Source organism: Dryas octopetala, chromosome 1, assembly GCF_963921425.1.
Source record: "Dryas octopetala chromosome 1, drDryOcto1.1, whole genome shotgun sequence".
Lineage (NCBI taxonomy): Eukaryota > Viridiplantae > Streptophyta > Magnoliopsida > Rosales > Rosaceae > Dryas > Dryas octopetala.
The window spans coordinates 32609124-32630855 of record NC_141366.1 but is presented as its reverse complement, the minus strand read 5'-3'; the positions used below and the strand labels follow the sequence as shown (position 1 = coordinate 32630855).

Genomic DNA, 21732 nt, shown 5'->3' with positions numbered 1-21732 from the left:
TGAATTATATTTAGATTTTTTTTTTTTCTGCTATGAAATATGATATTTAGATAATTCAATACATCCATACGTCTCTTACATGTTACAAATCACTGTATTACACACCCCCTACTAATCTGGCATAACTTTTAAACTTTCTCTAGATCACTAGATATAGTATTGATATCCTACGCCTAGCAATAGTATAGTTTCCGAAGAGGGGAAATCTTTTTTCACGCAATTGTTGGGTACCCTAATTGGAAATGCCGTAAAATTACTCACAATGCACCCAAATTCAAACCCTCCTCTCCCTAACTCAAAAAAAAAAAAAAAAAAAAAAAAATCTTTTTTTCACATTACACCAATCCAAACCCCCCATAAAATCAAAATCCAAACGATGACCCACCTCCAATATAGTTGAGAACTAGAACTAGATGAAGTATCACTAACGCCCACAAGAAACCTGCACTCACCAATAGAAGGGTCTAGGAAAGTGACCATACCAATCCCATCAAAATCACAGCTCTGCTCATTCTGCCTCTGCAGCTGATAGTAACTGTTGAATGCATACGAGACATTTCCCTTTGCGCCAATTCCGTTACATGACCCCCCATAGTTGAGTGTGGTGCAGTCACCAACACTACAGGCAAGTTTCATGTGGTTTGCCACACCAGACAAATCCCTAGATGGGTTTGCCACACACCACCTAGACGGGAGATACTCCACATTCCTTGCATTTTTCAATCGTCCGCTGCCTAAACCAAGGTTTAGTGAGTATTTAGCCTGGCCATCAAAGGAAAAAATCCCCCAGTGCCTTTCAAAGTTTCCTGGAAGTGTGCTCTTTGCCCCTTCATCAAGCAGACCGAAAAGATATACATCCACGGGAGGGACACCTGGCCTTAGAGGGGTTCCTTTGTTACTTAGGACATGATTTATGAGGCCTTGGTTGAATGCCCTTGCAGCAGTGAGATTCGCACTGATGGCTCCATCCGTTGGCCATCCCACCTCCCCAATAACTATGGGCATCTGACCATATCCAAGTTTGCTGAGGGCCGCAACTAGGGTGTCATAATTTCCATCAAATGCATTGTAGTAAACATTGGACCCATCTGTAACAGAATGACTAGTCCCCTCAAAGAATGCATATTCTTGAGGAAAATCTGAGCTTCCATAGAGACTTAGAAATGGGTAGATATTGACTACAAAAGGAGAACCATTTGAGTTGAGAAACGAAACAAGTTCAGTTACAATTTGTGTCAGTTCAGGTCGAAATGCCCCTTGAGAAGGAAGAGAAGCCTCGTACGCATCAGCATTACAAGGGACCACTAACTTCACGTAGTTTGCAAGATTCACTTTAGCCAAGGACTGTTGTATATTGAGCAGTGCAGGCATGACATAAGACTGAAATTGACCAGAATAACTTGAAAGGAAGGGCTCATTTCCTACTGCAATATACCTGTCATCATAAGGCAAGAATTGAAAAACAGAATTCTTGATCTAACTTCTTATATAAACAGATCCAGAAGAATCAATTATTATATCATACTTCTATTTTAAGTCTTTATGCAAAAATTTATGCAAATTTGAAGTGTCCATTGTCACCAAGAGTGCAACTTCCTATCATAGAAGAAATGAGTTTTTATTCTGCACTCTGGACTGTCTGGCTCCCTGATAGACTGATAGTCAGATCTTTCCATGCGGTTCTGATATAGTATGAGTTAATGTTTAACCATGCTATTCATTGACTAGCATGGTACTCAAGTGAAAAAGCATCTATTGAATTAGATTAAAAAAAACCCCATTCTTCTCTGTCTGATCTCACATACCAAAGTTTTGGCAACAAACTGATTTATCTTGTGGCATTATTTTCTGAATCTGTTTTGAGTCATTTGTTTTGGGTGTAGATCTAGAACCTCACTTAACTCCATCATGAAGGGTGAGCCAGCTATTAGAGCTTCCATAGAGATAATAATGGGTTGGGGAAGTAGGGTAGAGCTCAGCTGCATAGGATTATCAGAATTTCAAACTGGAGTGGTAAGGTGGCAAAATAAGACTGGTTAAAAAGTAAAAACACACCATTAATCTGTGCCAAAAAGTATAAACTCAGGTTACCCTTTTATGCCTACAAAGATGAAACTGTAAAATGCAAATGGAAACTCTGGCTCAAAATACAGTCTGAGCCTGGGTTCCAACTGGGGACAAAAGTCCCAGATGATTAGAAACCACAGGACAAAACTATCGCTCACAAATCTAGGAACAATCCTGAATAATAATACCTAATTCTTTTAGTAGCGGGTTAATAGTGCCAGTTTCTTCAAGAATCAAAATGGAATTTTTAAACTAAAATTGAGTCCCTAACAGATGAGTATCCTGTTAGCCATATAAAGAACAAAAGAAGGGAAGAGAAGAGAAGAGAAGGGGAGGGACCTGATATCGACACCATTTTTAGCCATATATCTGGACACATTCTGGCGAACCCATAAATCAGAGGCAACAGTGGAAGAGCTCAAGGTGGCCAACATCTCATTGGGGATGCCAATCATGACCTGAATCCCAGTGCCCATGAGAGCCTGAAGAGAACCTGGGTCTGCATCGAAAAGCTTCACCTTTGATATCTTGTTGTCTTTCAAGAGATCTACCACTGTGGAAGGCTTGAGCTTATGAAAAGAGATAGTCCCCCAGTTCACTGCAATGGCTGATTCTGTGCTTGGAGCTGAGCTCCAAACCAGTATAAAAGAAAGCAGAGCTCCTGCGACTAATGTGAACCTGGGTTCTAACATTTTCAACCAGATGATTCATTCAATCATTCAATGCTGAGACTTGATAATAGGCTATCCAGAGTGTTGTTGTATTTGTTTGCTGCTTGCAGGTGTGGGGTGGTGGGTTTGAGTGTTTGAGAAAGAAAGAGTGAGATCGAATGATCGATGAGAAATACTCTTAATAATAATTCCTAAATGCTAGGAGCCTAGGAGCAGGGAATAAACAGCCAACAGCTACAGGAAGAGTAAAGTAGAAGCTCACATTATCCCAATAATCCCAGATAGATCATAGATCAGACTTGATATTTGATGATGATTAATAAAATGACTAATATATCCTCCACTTATAAAGCAGTAGTAGTAGTGTCCCAATTGTTATGTGCCACCACCGACTGCCTAATCGCAAACTCTATGTGGATAGTATCGGATTCGGTGACGGTGGGTGCAATTTGTTGTCCTCATGTGTGCAATATATGCATATATGATGTGATCCATGTGACAATTGACATGAACCCTAATCAATCCAATGAAGGAAGGAAAACGATGTCATAATTGGTTTCATGCTCGCTGGTCGCTGCTGTAATTAAGTGTCTGTGTATGCAAATTCAAACTTGCACATCAACTCATCCTTTATGAATACTAAAAGATCAACTTTTGAGGTTGCACTTGTAATTTTAGCCATGTATACAATATACTTATAATTAATTATAATCGATCATTCGGACATGTTATGATCCTAACTACTCCTCAGTGAGAAATAGTTTTATTTATTTATGAAGTTTTATCGGGTAGTAACCGACTATATATGATCAGTATCAGCAGAAAATGGGGGCTTACTGACCACCAGGCACCAACAAAACAATAGCACCTGCTCACCAATCCCTTTGAGAATGTTGAGTTAACTTAGCCATTTTATATTGAGGAATTCCGATTTACCTTCTTCAATTTACCTGCTTCATCGATCTCTTTTATTATTCTAATTTCGCAGTGTAAATTTATTTAAAAAATTAGGATTAAATATCAAATCTCAATAATTTTTTGGTATAACATGAAAACCATATAATATTTCAATTGAACTACCAAATTTAAATATGTTTTTTAGATTAGGTCACAAATATGTTAGCCCTTTGATTTGAGACTTTTTCATTTGACATTTTTATCTTTTGGCCCACATATGATGAGTGTTAGTTAAATTTATAAAGTTTTGACAAAATTGCCCTTGAGGGTTTTATATTATCTTGAAAATTTGCTAGTGTAGTCTTAACTTCACATTTAGTTGTGACTGTACGATATTCACAACTTCAAATTTAGTTGTGACTGAATGACAGTCACATCTAAGTTGTGAGACAGTTACAGTTAAGTTGTGACTTAATTGAATTTTTTTAAGAGAAATTATACTACAATATAGTATAAATAGAGGTCAAAACAATATTTTTACTCAAAATAATATATGGTATAGTGGTGTGAGTTGTCTCTTTCAATTTATTAAGACAGTCACAGTTAAGTTGTGATTTGATTGATTTTTTTTTAATACAATATAGTATAAATTAATGTAATATTTGTGATGTAATATTATTTTTATTTTTTTATTGTAATGGCATGTGATGTAATATTTGTAAATTCTAATACCTTTTACTTTATTAATTTGTTTGATTTTTCAACTAGTACTTAATCTAAAATGCTATTTAATTTTGATACCTGAATTAAAAAATTATTAAAATTTAGTAGTTAAAATCAATGGACCTAAATTTATAATCAAAACCTTTTATTTTTAAATCTAACTATGAATCATCTTTGCAAAAAATTAACCAAATCAGAAATCGTTTGGTTATGTAACTGTGAAATAAACATATAATTTTGGTAATAATTTGATTCACCTTTTGCTTTTTTTTATTTGATAATAATTATATGACTAAATAATTTTTGATTTTATTAATTTTTTATAGACATGATTTTCAAATAATTATCTTACTAAGGAATAGTTATGATTATAAAAATACAATGTAGAATGAGAATACTAAAACAAAATGTTGGTAGAAAAAGTGAATTGGAGAAAGCTTTAGCCTTTAGGCTCTAGCTAACACTTCATTGGAAAAGCCATTAATTAATATATTAGGGGAAAAGCAAGGAATTATCACAGAAAAAATGATTGTAAAGCTGTATGTAATATTGTCATGTAGTGACGGTAGGCAGGCCGCTTCATAATTTGGACATAATCTGATGATGATGACCACCCCCAAAAATAGGCTACAGGCATGAGAGCGACATGCATGTATCATGTATGGCTGGACCAGTTTAATATTCCATCATACAGTAGTGGTTGTAGTTGTAATAGTGGAGGTTATTTCCGTTTGGTCTCTTTTTATCTCTTCACCGACTTTATAGCTAGCTGCTGCAGATTTGTCAAAGTAGATAAACACATCGTTTTTACTTACAGGCCACGTAGCAACCATATTTGAGATTCCACGCACAGCAATATTCACAAAGGCTCAAAGCAATTGGTCATCCAACTATCTACCTATTTTTCTTTATCAAAAGTGAGTGTACCTTCTGTCGCAACAGCAACATTATAGCAATTTTTAACACAGAAAAGAATCAAAGATATATATAGAACCAAACACAATTGCTGCTGTGCTGATTATACATCTGATTCCTCTAACAAAGAACCTTTTCTTTCTTTTTTTACTTCTTTATCTTTCCTGCCACTTTCAGGAAACAAAGTCATGCTAGCTATACAATCTCTTAGGGGTCCACCTCACCCCAACACTACCTTTATTTATTGTTCAGAAAGTAACTAATAGCTAGCTAGTGTATAATTATTTGTACATCAAACTAATAAAGATACACAGAGAACTTCCTGTCATATGTATGTATCTATGTATATAAATTTATATATACGTATAATATGAATGCTCATCCCATGAATAAAAATTGTGATATTACATATAAACTGTCACTTCATTTGAACATCTTATCACAGAAAATTTTTGGGAATCATCCTTCTTTTATTTCATAAAAGTTGTGGTTCTTAGCTAGTGTCAGTCATCACCAAATTCTCCATTGTACATTTTCTGCAGATATTACAATATATATAGCACCTTCTCTCTCTCTGTTTGAAGTACCTTGTTTTTATTAACTAATACAAATCACAACAGCAGCTCATATATCCTATACTAACAAATCCTTTTATTAATGTAAACACCAGTACTAATTGATCATCACTTGACTAATACCTCCAGGCCCTCCAAACAACACAAATGCGTACACATACACACAGACACTGCAGATATGGGAAACTGTACACATCATCAACAAGTTAAAGTTTGAAAGTAGAAACAAAGAAACCAGAATTTAAGCTTACCAGAAAGAGCTGAAGCTCGATCTCCACAAATTAATTAGTAGTCTTGGTGATTGATTGAGTCCCATAAAAATCAGGCTGGTTGGTGACTGATCTGACCCAGGCCCATTTATGGTCTCTTGTGTTGACTTCATTCTTAGCCTTTGCCACCTCTTCTACTGGAATGTAAGCATAGTTGCCATTGACGGGGCCAGACACAAATCCAGTGTACCCTGCCATGACTCCGTGAATGGCTGAATGGGCTACTAGCGTACAGTACAAGTTATCTGTACCATTTGCAGGGACCGCTCGTATCATGTATGTGGGATCTATGTACTTCACTGTGAACAGCTCGTCTGGATGTTCTCTACTCCACCACTTGCTTAGCTCCGACTTCAACCATTGCCCAACATCATGGAACACTGGGTTTCCAGATGGATCTCTCTTGATTTCCTCTTTGTGGCCATCATTTGTTGTTGTTGTTTGAATCAGATCCTGTCCGGCGCCCTCAGCCACAACCAAGACTGCATGTCCATTCTGCCTCAGTCGCTGCTCAAGGAATTCAAAAAGGCCTCCTTTTCCTTCCAAGTAAAATGGGGTTTCAGGAATTAGGCAGCAGTCAACATCACGACTGCTCAATGTTGAATGCAGAGCAATGTGCCCTGTACTTCGACCCATTAACTTCACCAAGCCTATTCCATTCACTGCACTTTCAGCCTCCACATGAGCTGCGCTGATTGCCTGCTGGGCCATTTCCACTGCTGTTTGGAATCCAAAAGATCTGTCAATGATACCTACATCATTGTCAACAGTTTTCGGAATCCCAGCAACTGCAATCTTCAGTTTTCGCCGACAAATCTCACGAAATATCTCCACTGCCCCACGCATGGTGCCATCTCCACCTATGATGTACAGCTGTACTCAATCGATCATAATCAGAGTAGGTTTTAATGTATGGGATGAGTGGATAGCTACAAGAATTTACTTAATTTGCTTCATCCATAACCATATAATAAGGTAACAATTAATGATTCATATTGGTACATAAAACTCATATTCACCGTGGATAATCTAACCTTAATGGAAACTAATATATCATAGGTGATTTGTGATTTTACACTTTACTAAAGTAAAGATTGTTTCTCTTAAAAATAAAAATTGCTCATTCGAGTTAATATTGTAATGGATCCAAAACTCTCATAATACTCTCATATTTGGTATTCATCCCATCTCCTAATTGCTATCTATCTAATTACACAAATTAAGGCATCTTGATATTTCCTTTCAATCGACAATAACCTGAACTGAGTCCCATCATGACATTTCAGAAATGATGATCATGATCTTCTATGCATAGTTTTTATAACCAAGAATGACAAAGAAACCAAAAAACTTTGAAGAATACTGGAATCTTGTGAGCATTGAACATAGGTCAAAAGTGTATATATAAGGATCGATATTGACTTAATAAAATGCCAAAAAAAGAAAAGGAAGTGAATTCAAATTTTAAACACAAATTAGAAGGAAAAAGGAAAGACGAAAGAAATGACAAAATGTAAAAGGTACCTGATTATAGCCGCGATGTTGGATGGCATCGACAATCTTTTGAAGATCAAAGCTACCTCTAGAGGTCTCAAGGATGGTGCCACCTTTCTTGTGCCAGTTGTGGACAAGCTTGGGGTTAAGCTGCAGGGGTTCCATGGAGTAAAACCCACAGTAGCCAGCCTTTATACCAAATATGTCACGGACGCCGTAGAGGTCCCAGAGCCCAAGAACCAGCTCCCTCACCACCGTGTTCATCCCCGGGCACAGCCCACCGCAGGTCACAATAGCCGCCTTCGTGGTCGACGGCTCGAAGAAGATTTGCTGCCGCGGGCCGCCGCGGTGGTAGGCTAAGGCGTCATTGGAGGGGAAGGTCTGGGAGAGATCGAAGATGATGTGGCGCAGAACGACCTCGGATGGGGTTATGTAGAAGCCCTCGTGGGAGCGGTGGTAGAACGGGTTTTCTTCAATTGGATTGGTTCGGGGTTCTGGCAGTGATAGATAGTCGGTTAGGTGCGGTATTTTCTGGAGCTTCACGCCAGACAATGACAGCATTAACTCATCATCGTTTCTTGCTGTTGCTTTGTGGGTCTCTGCAGCTGCCTCTGATTGCGTAGCGGCCATCGTTGATCTACTCCAAACAGTCAACAGTGAACTCGATCAGTACAGCAAGTCCCCAAGGATCAATGAAGATGAAAGCGAACGTGGCGTGCTGAGGCTCCCTTGTCGGATACTCGACACCTACGCCTCGGCGTGTTGTCACCACTGACAATTACATTTTCACCCACGTACCCCAACCCCAAGCCTAATCAAATATCTTCTGGCCCAATAAGACAAGAAAGCAGGCAAATCCACTACGCTACCCAAACCCACATCTATTTCTGGACCACTACTTGAGAACTGACCTTTCAAATTTCAATCGCGTTGGCCGACGATCCCCCAACACAACACAACTATCCATATGTACGGGTGCAACTTGGGCCGGTTCAACCCGAGCCGTCCAAACTCAACCTGTTGTTTGAACCCGTGTGGAAAGGTTTGAAAAAGTCAAAATCCGTCTAAACCCAAATACGACCTCAATTCAAATTTTTTTAGTTGGGGTTGGATAGAAGTCATGGCCGCTCAAGCCAACCCGAATTTCGAACTTGATTTGTATTAATATTAGGCTTAATTATCGATTTATCACCTAAAACTGTAACTCATTCCCACTTTACCACCTGAAAGTTTTTTTGTCTCAGATTACCACCTGTAACTTACATCCGTGTCCCATTTTACCTTGTTCCGTCAACAATTCCGTTAATGCTGACGATCTGGCCGTTAATGCTGACGTGGCGCGGTAGATGTGCGCCACGTGTCACATTTTTTTTTATTTTTCGCATTTTTTTTTTTATAAACTTTGAAAATTAATTAAAAATAGCTCCGAACTCAGAAAAATACACGAAAAATTTCTACAGACTCGTCTTGACTAGCACTAATTTACTATAAGGTTAAATTATCAATTTGCCCTCTAAAAATTTCCAAAAAAATTAGAAAGTCTAAATTTATTTCTAAAAAATTAAAATAAATTTTCCTCTATTAAATAAATTATAGAAAAAATTCTAGAATTTTCGTAAACTCTTGGACAAATTCTCAAAAATATTTTGAAAAATTACCAAAAGCCTGTTTTAGAGAATTATTTTGAGACTTTACAGAAATTCTAGAAAATTCTAGAATTTATTTTATAGGAAATTTTATTTTCCTCTAAGACCGAGAGGTCTTTTGGGTAGCAAGTGTTCATGAGAAAGGTATTGTTAGTTTTTAAAAGACTAACGGTGCAGACCTCATATTTTTTGGAGTTCGGGAGATTATTCTATGAATTTCCAAAGAGTCTAAAGTATTTTAATTTTCTAGAAATAAATTTAGACTTTCCAAATTTTTTGGAAATTTTGAGAGGGAAAATTGACATTTTGACCCCATAGTAAATTAGTACTAGTCAAGACAAGTCAGTAGGAATTTTCTATGTATTTTTCTAAGCTCGGAGCTATTTTTAATTGATTTTCAAAGTTTATAAAAATAGAAAAATCAAAAAATACAAAAAAAGATGTGACACGTGGCGCACATCCAGCGCGCCACGTCAGCATTAACGGAATTGTTGACGGAACAAGGTAAAATGGGACACGGATGTAAGTTACAGGTGATAATCTGGGACAAAAAAACTTTCAGGTGGTAAAGTGGGAATGAGTTATAGTTTTGGGTGGTAAATCGATAATTAAGCCTTAATATTATGCTATAATTTATATATTATATTATATTTTAGTTTAAATTAGTAATATAATATTTAGTTTATATATTGTTATTGAAGATGAACTAGAAATTTAAGGAGGTTGAAATATATATTCTATCTTATATATTTTTGTGTGGAATAAAACCTAAACTATGATGTTTGGTAGCAATATAGTTGTAATGTTGTTAGAAATCCGTTACTTACAAAAATCACGGCAAGACTAGCCGAAAAATTTACTTAGAATACTAGTAGTCCTTTTATATGATTGCGGGCGTGCTACTACACGGCCGAGATGGCCGGTTTACAGAATGTGATGTGTTGGTTGCTTTGTATTGAATTGCTTATTTGCGCTCTGAATTAACTAACTTCTGACCAAATAATTATGCGACAAGTAAAGAACAACTACCTCACCTAAGTTCAATTTCCTTGATCCTTAAAGATTTTACTCACTCGGTGAAACGATGATTGTATGCTCAAAATTAAAGATGCGATGAATGATAACTTGAAAAATCGGATGTGAAGAAAAGTAATGAATTTTAATAAAAAAGGTGTGAATAATCTGATTGTTACGAAATTGGATAACAATTGCAGTTCTAACAACAAATCTCATAATGGAAAGTCACAAAAAAAAAGGATTAAACTAGAAAAAATCGATACAAAAAAAAAAAAAAAAATGAGATCCTAGAAGAGCTAAAACAAAAAGAACAATTTGCTTGAGAGCTTGAAGAACTTGAGAAATTGAGATGCTTGATCCAAGATTTGTATTAGGTTGTGTTGAATGTGTTGGAGAGCTTTCTAAATGCATGATGTCTCATTATATGAGGGTTAACCTTCCTTGAATTCAAGAACTCTTTCTTCAATTTGAACTAGGACTCTTTTCTTTCTGTTTCTTTTTTCACGCCAAAGCCATCTTACAAACTGCCTAATTTAGAACTCCTAAATCAACAGGGACTCTCAGCAATAACTATGCGGGAAAATTTCCACAATTCGCACCTACTCGACTTGGGCTTTGTCTGGATGGGCTTTGCAAACTGCGTAGAATTCGGGCCTCACCAACGAAACTTTGGGCCTAATTGTGACTCCAGCCCAGTGCCAAATTATGGTATAAACATTTGCTCCCCAATTTCCTTGAGCTTTGGCCAAACTCGCCGAGTTAGTTAAGGAAATGTAATGCTTTACAATGCTTCTTCTTTGCTGCGTTTCTTAAAAACTAAAAAACTGGTTGGACTCGGCGCAAAAGCCAAACTTCCAACACTTGGAAATTTTTTCTCAAATTGCATTCACCTTTCAGCTGTAAAACATTGAAGTGTCAACTCAAGAGGCGAGATTCTCTCCAACGGCATCATATCTCAACATTAAATGCTTGATCACATCAGTGTTTAGGCGGTGTGTATTTCGCAAAAACCAAGACAAGTCTAATCATTAGCCCACAAACTTGCCTCATGTTTCACTATCAATCAAAATTATGTTACCTACAAAAATCACGGCAAGACTAGCTGAAAAATTTGCTTAGAATTAACACTGATAGTCCTTTTAGATGATTGCGGGAGTTATATTGCATGACCGAGATAGCCGGTTTGCAGAATGTGATGTGTTGGTTGCTTAATTTATATTGAATTGCTTATTCGCGTCGTGAATTAACTAACTTCTTACCAAACAATTGTGCGGCGAGTAAGAAACAACTATCTTGCCTAAGTTCAATTGTCTTGATTCTCAAGGACTTTACTCACTTGGTGAACCGATGACTGTATGTTCAAAATTAAAGATGCGATGAATGATAACTTGGAAAATTGAGTGCAAAGAAAAGTAATGGATTTTGATGAAAAAATGTATGAATAATCTGATTATCACGAAACTGAGTAACAATTGTAGTTCTAACTATTGGGTAATAAGGTGTGAAAATAGATAAAGATGAGAGTTTATCCTTGAAATCCTCCTTAGGATGAACCTAAGGTTGCATACACATTTATGGTGATGTACGTCTTTATCTATGTGCCTCTTCAAACACCAACAAGAGGGTGAATAAAGTTTGTTTCAAGAAACAACAATAGAGCAGTCTCCCTTTGCTACACAGTAGCATTCTTTTGGTGTCTTGATTTAATTTTTTTTTTTTATTTCATGTGCTATTTTCAATAAAAGTAAATGATTTAAGACTTTAAAAATCTAAAAAATATTTATTAAAATATAAAATGAGCTAGTCTAAACACGACATATTATTAAATGAGCTAACTCAAACAGGATACTAGGCGCTTATCTCCCGTTATACACCTCTTCTCTAAATAAAAGAAAAAAAGAAATTCAAGGGAAAAGCAAATGATTAATTAATGTCATACTGGAAATGGAAACAATATTAGCACCAGTGCACCACTGAGATATAAACATCATGATTAATTCCACATCTTATATAAAATATAAATCCTCAACAGAACCTTAAAAGGACAGTAATTAATTCCGTACATAAGGTATAAAGTATAAACATATACATATAATATGCTAAATTTCCAATATTACTATATATTCATCCTCGTGAGTCATCCATGGCCAAGAGTCAAGAGCCAATACTACAAAAATTTATCAAAAAACACCAATTAAGCAGCAATACACATGGAATATTAATTTCAGCTTTTAACAAAAAATTAATAATCTAATTACAGCTTAATTTAGAGTTTGCTTTTCACTCTTCATTTGCAAGGGTGATAATGTCAGCGGCTTTAAACTTCTTTCTTAAGCTCTTGGCCAACTGGATGGCGTCTATTCCTTCCCCAATTACCACTACTTTGTCTTCCTCCTCTCCTAACGCCACAGAGCTCACACCTACAGACATTAATCATTGCAATTAATTCTAATTAATTAATGGTATATATGAAAAATACTCAAATAAATTATTTAAATAATGTATGCACCTATACAGAAAAATTGGGACAACAGCATCCTTTATGAAGAAATTAAATCTACAAATCCAATTTAATTTAATGAAAATTAAATCTAATAATCATGATAAAAAAATGTTTTATAATAATTATGCAGTCAATTAAATGAATTCAGCTAGACATCACCCGATATGTTCTCAATCCGTATCAATTATTCTTTGGCCGAAACAGAAATCAGCAAATCAAAACAGATGAATCGAAAATGGAGTTTTGATGAGCTTGCATGCATGCATGTATTAATGTATTAATGTATTATGTATATATGTAAATATATTATATCCTAACCGTACTGCGTACCTACCATTTGCTTCGGCAGCAATTTTTAGCGCCTTCGTTTTGCATTTCTGGCACTTCATCGGTACTTTCAACACAATCTTTTTTGCATATAGAAATCGATTGGGAGTGGGTCAGATCAATATAATTTATATATGTATATATATATATATTCAGTATTATAATATATATAGATTGCATGATAGAAATGCAATTAATTAATTAAAAAGATTTTCATCGAGTGATAATTAAGTGATGAATGATGATACCTTCATTTTCTCTGGCCCGGTCTTTGAATTGTGGACAGATCGATATAGAGGTTCCCCAAGACCCAAATTGAAGATATTATATATATCAAATCGATTGAACACCAGGAACACATACTGTTTTTTTTTTTTTTTTTTTTTTTTTATAAGCTGTGAAGATATCTAGCTTGTCTTATACGAAGAAAAAAAAACTGTTGTGGGTCTCCCTCTCAAAGACTCATGAGGGTCAAGCGACTCAAGCGCAAGCTACTCGTATATATATTGGCAGAATCGATTATGACAACGAACCATCAAGGCATCAATTCTTTCTGGGAAATGTTCCATAACCGCGTCATTGACTTGAAGGAACTTGCATGGAGGAACTTGCATGGATATTTCTTAATTTCTTTTAAGTCTTGACTCACATGGGAAATTTTGGACATTCATTGACCTTGACGATGTGTACCAATTAGCTACTTTAGCGGTCTAACTTATTTTAATTTCGGCTCTCGCTACTTATACCTACCTACCTAGCCGTCTACACAGGCCATATGTGACTACTAATCGATACTAACGTCTAACTGTTTCATTAATTCAATATATACAACTTATAAGAATTTTGGAACAATTCGTGGAGAAGTTTGAAAAATTAATCTGAATTAAAGTCAAGTAAAGACTTTTAACCTCTTTTGTAAATTTTTAAAAATTTGACCTTCGAATAGCACTACTTGATAGGGTTCGAGTACTACTTGAGGGGGGGTTCGAGCACGAATACTACTCGAAGGTCAAAATTCTAAAATTTTTTAAAAAGAGTTAAAAGTCTTTAATGAAAACCAAAATGAGTTAGTTTTCTAGATTTCTCCAGTTTGTTCTAACCCTTTAAGTACTCACATATATAGTTTTTTATTTTTGAAAAAATGTAGCAAAAAGACTCATCCAATTGTAAGGCTGGGTTTTTTTGTCGACTTATCGAAAAATATCGACTGCCAACCCGATCCGATACTAACGGTTTGGTATTTGTTCTTCCATTTTCGGTTTCGGCCACCGATCGATCTGTGCCTGCAATAATCAGAGTCGGAGCCGGTATTGAAATGCTCACACAGGCAGTATTCCGATACCGAAACAATACCGAGCACATCTCCATTCTCTTCTACAATCTCCTCATTGGCCAGCCTCTCTCCTCTGCAATCTCCTTGTCGGCCTCTCTCCTCGCCAACCTCTCATCTGCAATCACTTCATTTGCTTCATGCCTAGCTACCTGTAAGACTCTGGATTTTTACAATTCAATCATGTTTTAACACGTGTTTTCGAATTTCTTTTGTTCTTAGAAACTTAAAATTTCTTAAAGGGAGTGAAGTTTCCTTTGTTTTTGAGTAACTAACTTATATCAACAGAAGTTTAGAGTGGAGCTCTAGAACCCTTGACTGTAATTTTGGTGGTTATCAAGTTGGATTATATTTTTGAAAATTAAATTCATTGAAGTTGAATTTTCGTAATTTGTCTAGAGATCAATTTATTTTTTTGAGGCTACATGAAATTAGCATTAATCACTACGAGTCCGTAAGATTTTTCGGAGAATTATTTGGAGTCCTGAACTATTTTTGGTGATTTAACGAAGTTTGGAAAAATAGAAAAAAAGGAAAAAAAAAAAAAAAAGAGGATTAGTTGCTGACTGGGCAAACACAGCGCCACGTGGTGCGACGTGACTGGCCCAGCGCAGCGCTGACGCGGCGTCAGCTGCACAAGCAGACGAGCTCACGGGAGCCTCCGTACGCACGTCACATCAGATTCTCGCCCTCAATTTAATTTGGGCTGCACGCTTTCATTAAAGAAGAAACGATCTCGACCGTTGATTGCTTCAAGAACCGGTCATTATAGGGCGGGTCAAGGTTGACCCGTGTGTTTGCTTTTGGGCTGACCCATGGGTCTTCCCAAAAGCTTAAAGAAAAGCATTGACTAGGAAAACTTAAAGAAAAGTATTGGACCAAAAGAAATACCAAACGTACCCAAAAAAACATGAAACTTAGAATGTAACAAAAAAAAATTAGGATGCATCCATGATTGAGAAAACACGAAGGAAACAAAAATCTTCTCTAGGCGATTGATCGGCCATTGGTTAGAGATCGATCGCCTCCCCAAGTCTAGAACTCATGTTGCTCTTTCGGCAATCGATCGCCCTCTCCCTAGATCGATGGCCCATTGTTTTTTCTTGCGCCTCTTCTTGCAGTCATTCTGGCAGATCGATCCTACGTACGAAGCCGTGATCGATCCCCCCCTTGTCTATAAGCCATATTTCACGTCCTTTGACCCCCTTGCATGACTCAAACACATCTAAGTAACTAAATGTGATGCGTGGCGCATCATCCTCCCCGGATTGGGAAGAATTCACTCTCAAACTCGGACTTGGATCCTCTGCCAAACTGTTTGGTACCAGACTGGTACCAAACTTCTAATCTAAGCCCTTCAATTTATTTTAATGGTTGAGATCTTCCCACATCTTAACTTTTATATTTTCATCCAAATAATATTAAAAAATTAGGAAAAAAACTCATTAGCCCACTGCCCAGTGCATACCCCAGCCCCACCTCAGGCCACCTCCTCTACCTTCTTCCTCCTGATCACCCTCCCTCTCTCGCAGGTTGTCCTTTTTTCCACCAGAACACAACTCCATCTTCTTCTTCCTCTTGTAAGCCTCATCTATTTCTCTCCAAATTAATGGAAATTATTCCTTTGTAACCCCCACTTTCAACACAAGTTGGAGATATACCCATTTTGAATATGAGAAAAGTTTTGGCTGAAGCAGAAAAGATACCCAAATTGGGGCAAACTTGGGCTAGAAAATTATCTAGCACCTAAAACCATGGAGGGAAGAGAGAGTGTAGAGAGAAAGAAAGGGAAGGAGATGGGGAGGGTGATCGGGAGGAAGAAGGTGGAGGAGGTGGCCTGAGGCGGGGCTGGGGTATGCACTGGGCAGTGGGCTAATGAGTTTTTTTTCCTAATTTTTTAATATTATTTGGATGAAAATATAAAAGTTAAGATGTGGGAGGATCTCAACCATTAAAACAAATTGAAGGGCTTAAATTAGAAGTTTGGTACCAGCCTGGTACCAACCAGTCTGGCAGAGGATCCAAGTCCCTCAAACTCACCTCTACGTACTCCTCATAACTGTCACCAAGATATGGAAGAAGGTGTTTGAAATTAAAAATATATGAAGTACGAATATATTCCTCGATTTCCCTCTTGACAGATGCCTACAATATCATTTTTTAATTGAAAAAATCGAGTGGGATGTCCATACATTTCTTTCATAGATTCCCATATATAGATGGTGAGCTGAGTCAAAATAATTGAAAAGCCCAGAAACACTTGCGGCTTTATGGTATTCAAAATCCAAGACAAGATCAATTGGTCCTTACAAAGCCAATCATCAAATTTGGATTCAAAATTAGTAAAATGGTAGAGGCAATGGTTGTAAAAGAAGAGGTCCACTTGGCACTGTTTTTAGGATTGTCAAAAGCGCTTCCACATAAGTAAAAGTGTTTCACTTTCCCGATGTAGCCATGACACCTCTCAACACAATACCTAGAGGAGATATAATTAAGAAATGATGGGAAGCAATACACTTAAGTTCATCATTCATGTGATACTTAATATCACTATATATGTATGTATATCACCCAATGGTTGGTGTTGGGTTAGGCCTGCATGACTCCCTTGATGCCAAGTAGGAAGGTTGTCAACACACTTTGACAAGCTTCTTATATGGCATTCAGGGAGCCAGGCAGTCCTTATCAACTCGATCCACACAATTCATTATGGCCGGTCGGATATATACACTCCCCACAAAGCCCTGGCATTTAGAACCTTCACAAAAACGTACTTCACCAAATTACCAAATAATTGGAGAATAAAAACAGAGGGGATTGATTAATTTAAGCTACATTTCATTGTCTCCTGCATTAATTAACATTAAAATTAACTGAATAAAAAATTACTTAACATCTATGTTTGATTGAGTTATAAGGTTGCTAAATTAAACTTATATATATATATTAAGCATGAAAATATTTTTCCCCTAATAGGTATGATCGAGGTATCTGAATCTTAATTAATATAGAGCTACAAATTAATTACATTAAATTGTAGTGATCGAAATTAGACTTTGGACTAATATAAAGGCATTATACCAAGGTTCAGTCCAAACAAGAAATTAAGTAGACATATATATAAAGATTCTTAAACTAAATTAAGATCGAAGTGAAACTTTAAAATGGGAGAAGAGTGTGAAGGCAATAACCATTAATTAGCTCTCGCTTGCCTGCTTCGATCAATGCCTCCCTAGCTATAGCTAGCTATTATTTTTAAATAGAACTTTCACCTTAATTTTAATATGTATGAATCTATCTTGGATCGGCCTTGGGAGAAAAGAATGGTACGTAGTAGAGTACATGGTGCATGCATATAACGAGTTGCTAAAAATAAAGGAGAAAAGGAGATGGAGGAAGCAAAAACAAAACAAAGTCCACAGAAGGATCGTAGAGAAAGACAGGTCCAACAGAAGGCCACAGCCAAGCCAAAGCCACCTTATTTCTAATAAATAGTTCCATACATACACCCAAAGCTGTAGCTTGGGTTTTACAGGTACCCTCCTTTCAATTTTTATTCCATATTTTCACGGGATTGACTTAATTAATATATGAATAATTATACGTTAACTCAAATTAATTAATTATAATATAAATAATGCTATATATGCTATCAAAAGGGTTAATGGCTTTTGATGGTTTCTAGACGAGGGCAAGAACAAGACAACGCCGGAATGGGTGCGTTTCAACAGCGAGATTGGGACACACATACTCTATCAACGTTTAAAAGAATTCGGGCCCTATTGCATGTTAATCGCTACCATTTTGGCCCTATTAATGCATGATAATGGCTTTATATTATAAGCTTATTAATTAATTACTGTTTTACCAATGAATTTAATCCTTCTGGCCTTTTTATCTCTCTCCCACTACATTTTTTTATGCCTTGGTTTATAATTACAAATGAGAATGCTAGAGTGTCTTAAGGCACAACTAATCTTGTACTTTATTGATATAAAATTTTATATCAATTAAAATATTCAATTTGGTTGAATATATTATATATGTCAATTCATTTGCCACATAAATTTTTACGAATACTATTGTAATTTTTCTTAAAATCTTACAAAAAATAAATTATATATAGAATAAAAAAAGATTTCATCTTTAAATTAAGAAAATCCAATGCATCATTTTTACAAAAAAAAAAAAAAAAAGGAAGGAGAACCGCACGCTTTAGTTGAAGGGAAAATTTAATTTCTCTTCTTGTGAGTTTATTTATGGGTGAATTAAAATATATAGAAGGAGAAGTTAAAGGAAACCTTCATCTTCTTTACAAAAGAAAAACGAATTAATTACACAAACACCCACATGAGGTTTAGGGTATTTTCATATATATAATTCCCGCACTTTTAAAATTCACACGAACACCTTTTCACATTATTTTTTCAAATAATCCCCTCTGTGAAAAATAGTTTAGCTGGAGGAGCTAACAAAATCAGCAAAAGTCCAAAATACCCCTATGAGATGTTGGAGTCTTCACGAGAAGAACCAATTATTGGATACACATCTTTTTTTTTTGCATGATTGGGTTGGGTATTCCACCAAAACCAAAAGATTGTGTTGGATATTCCAAAAAACAAAATATTGTGTCAGATAAGTTAGTCTTTTAATAATAATGATATTAATCTAATGTGACAAATAAATTAATGATTTATATAAAATAACTTTGCCACATCTGAGCTTGTTTTGGAAGTACTGCTTTTATAGAAAGTGTTTTTACTCAGTAGTGCTTTTACTATTCTGTTTGACACTGCTTTTAGAACTACCAAAAGCGCTTTTAGATTGATAAAAACGTTTTTGATAGCGTTTGACAAAAATAAATAAAAGTATTTTTGGGTTATAAAAACGCTTTTAAGGGGGTTTTTTTAGAAGCACCTGTCAGGTACTTCCTCAGAAAGCGCTTCCAAGTGCTTTATGTTAAAGCACTTGAAAAGCACTAGAAATTTTTATAAAAATTTGTATGTGCTTATGAGCATAAGCACTTTCAGCAAAAGCACTACTGAACATAAACGTTTTCTAAGAAGCAGTGCCAAACATGAATGTGATACATCATTTGATCAATAATGTTGAGGTTTGACAATCGAATATGTACGAGGGCAATCCGGCTCTTTTATGGACTTAATATGAGGAACAACACATTCAATAGATGAATTTACTTTAATGAATTATTAATTTTACAATAGTGTTAAATCAAACTATTAAATGTATTGTCCTTCAATTATCCCTCATATCAAGTCATTCATATGAACAAGACTATTCATGAAAGATATTTTTTTATAATTTGGTAATGGTTTCTTGATCCAAGGATGCCAAGATTACAATATAATTAACTTTGAAAATCAATCAAATTTATGAATCATTTGTTTAGATAAACAAGTAAATGATTATAAATAGCATAATGTTGAATACTAATACTAGACAGATCATTTGACATAATGTGGAGAGATGGAGAAAAGATTGGGTGGGGTCTCTTTTGTGATTTTACCTGTGTGAAAAACAACCAATGTGAATGCCCCATCTACCATATATTTTTCTTATAATTATTAATTCACATGAAAAATTGGGAGGAAATGTCGATTTATATGCATGGGCATGGGTAACAGCTAGCTAGCTGATCATAATTCATTTCAAAATCGAATCTGATTCACTCCAAATAAATACTAGATATATCAATCGTGTATAAGGATGTAAAGGAGAAGGTATGGCAGTGTTTGCATAGGTGGAAGGAAAAGTTGCTCTCACGAGCTGGTAAAGAAATTCTTGTGAAAGCTGGTATACAAGCAATCCCGACCTATTACATGAGTGTCTTCTGAATGCCTAAAAATGTGCAGATGGAGATTACCTTTATGACAGGGGGGAAAAAAAGGTAATGCTCACGATATACATTGGCTTCTATGGGAAAAATTGTATGCTTCCAAATTGGAAGGGGGACTTGGTTTTAGAGAGCTTGAGCAGTTTAATGAGACACTTATCGCAAAACAATGCTAGAGACTTGTTACAAATCTGGATTCTTTGGTAAGCAGAATGATGTGTGCCAGATATTACCCCAATGGCACCTTTCTTGAAGCGGGAGTGGGTGTTATAACCCTTCTTTGATCTGGCGATCTTTGGTTTGGGCTCAAAAGCTGCTTGTGGGTGGACTTCGTTGGCGGGTGGGTAATGGTGAGTCTCTTTCGATTGACCATGATAAGTGGCTCCCCTCTCCTTCCACTTTCATGGTTCAATCTCCCCATATTCTTTCAGATGATGCACGTGTCTGTGACTTAATTATTTACTCCTACTGGGTTATGGAACACCCCTCTTTTGTAGGATATATATATTTATTCTCATGAAGTTGACATTATTTTGAGTATTTCTATCGGACAACACAACCAACCGGATCGTTTTGTTTGGTACTATACAAAAAATGGAATGATGCACGTGTCTGTGACTTAATTATTTACTTTTATTGGGTTATAGAACACTCCTCTTTGCAGGATATGTTTATGTCTCATGAAGTTGACACTATTTTGAGTATTTCTATCGGACAATACAACCAACAGAATTGTCGATCTTGTTTGGTACTATAAGAAAAATGGAATGTATAGTGTCAAAAGCGGGTATTAGTTAGCACGATTTGTTGGGCATGTCAGATGAGTGATGAAAGTTTAGAGTGGAGAGCTCATAATCGGTTTTGGAGAGAAATTTGGTAGTTGAAAGTCCCGTCGAAATTAAGTTGTTTAGGTGGTGAAGTTGTTTGGAAATTCTTCCTAGTGGGGTAAATGTTCATCGTCGCACCCTTTTGGAGAGCCCAATCTGCCAACGATGCCGGCGTCACCCTGAAACCACTCTTCATGCCCTTTGGAAATGTCCGGCCTCTCGAGCAGTCTGGGCGTTGTTGAGACTTAGCATTGTGAAACATATCTCTCAATTGATAGCAACTTTGTGGCCTTATGGCAGTTTGTGCAGGCCTCTCTTAAGAATAAGGAGTTGGTTGTTTTTGCGTACCTTTGATGGGGATCTTGGAATAGGAGAAATGATGAGGTTATGAATGGGCAGATTGAAAGAGCTCAGGATGTTTATTGTCATTTAATGCAACTAGTTGCAGAGTTTACGGAGGTCAAACATGGTACCTCGACCACCCCCCTCCCATGTCTCTCAAACTTCTTCAGGGCCCTGAGAGAAGCCTTCTCTTGGGTCTTACAAAATTAATGTGGATGGCGCTCTAAAGCCTGGAAGCCAATGTCGTGGCCTGGGTGTTATCATAAGGGATGGGC

The 21732-nt window shown here is 36.3% G+C and overlaps 3 protein-coding genes across 6 annotated transcripts; all 3 read right to left on the bottom strand.

The window, feature by feature from the left end:
• Positions 1–50: 50 nt before the first annotated feature.
• LOC147299874 (O-Glycosyl hydrolases family 17 protein) lies at positions 51–3028 on the bottom strand. The gene is made up of 2 exons (XM_086242858.1): positions 2407–3028; positions 51–1435 (listed from the first exon to the last, which is right to left on the bottom strand). Exons 1-2 carry the CDS (start codon positions 2757–2759, stop codon positions 331–333), a joined length of 1458 nt encoding a protein of 485 aa, XP_086098984.1. The 5' UTR covers positions 2760–3028; the 3' UTR covers positions 51–330.
• A 2874-nt stretch (positions 3029–5902) lies between these two features.
• Positions 5903–8436, bottom strand: PFK2 (phosphofructokinase 2). 3 transcript variants are annotated; one of them, XM_086242845.1, is made up of 3 exons: positions 7642–8436; positions 6100–6990; positions 5903–6034 (listed from the first exon to the last, which is right to left on the bottom strand). In XM_086242845.1, exons 1-2 carry the CDS (start codon positions 8239–8241, stop codon positions 6130–6132), a joined length of 1461 nt encoding a protein of 486 aa, XP_086098971.1. In that variant the 5' UTR covers positions 8242–8436; the 3' UTR covers positions 5903–6034; positions 6100–6129. The 3 variants fall into 3 exon arrangements, with proteins under 3 accessions (XP_086098971.1, XP_086098964.1, XP_086098956.1); XM_086242838.1 differs by having other exon boundaries at positions 5903–6018; positions 7642–8435; XM_086242830.1 differs by having other exon boundaries at positions 5903–6990.
• Positions 8437–12255: 3819 nt separating this feature from the next.
• On the bottom strand, positions 12256–13503 carry LOC147299872 (Copper transport protein family). 2 transcript variants are annotated; one of them, XM_086229473.1, is made up of 4 exons: positions 13353–13503; positions 13112–13184; positions 12533–12694; positions 12256–12441 (listed from the first exon to the last, which is right to left on the bottom strand). In XM_086229473.1, the coding sequence occupies exons 1-3, from the start codon at positions 13356–13358 to the stop codon at positions 12555–12557; spliced, it is 219 nt and encodes a 72-aa protein (XP_086085599.1). In that variant the 5' UTR covers positions 13359–13503; the 3' UTR covers positions 12256–12441; positions 12533–12554. The 2 variants fall into 2 exon arrangements, with proteins under 2 accessions (XP_086085599.1, XP_086085598.1); XM_086229472.1 differs by having other exon boundaries at positions 12256–12694; positions 13353–13501.
• Between the last annotated feature and the right edge of the window lie 8229 nt (positions 13504–21732).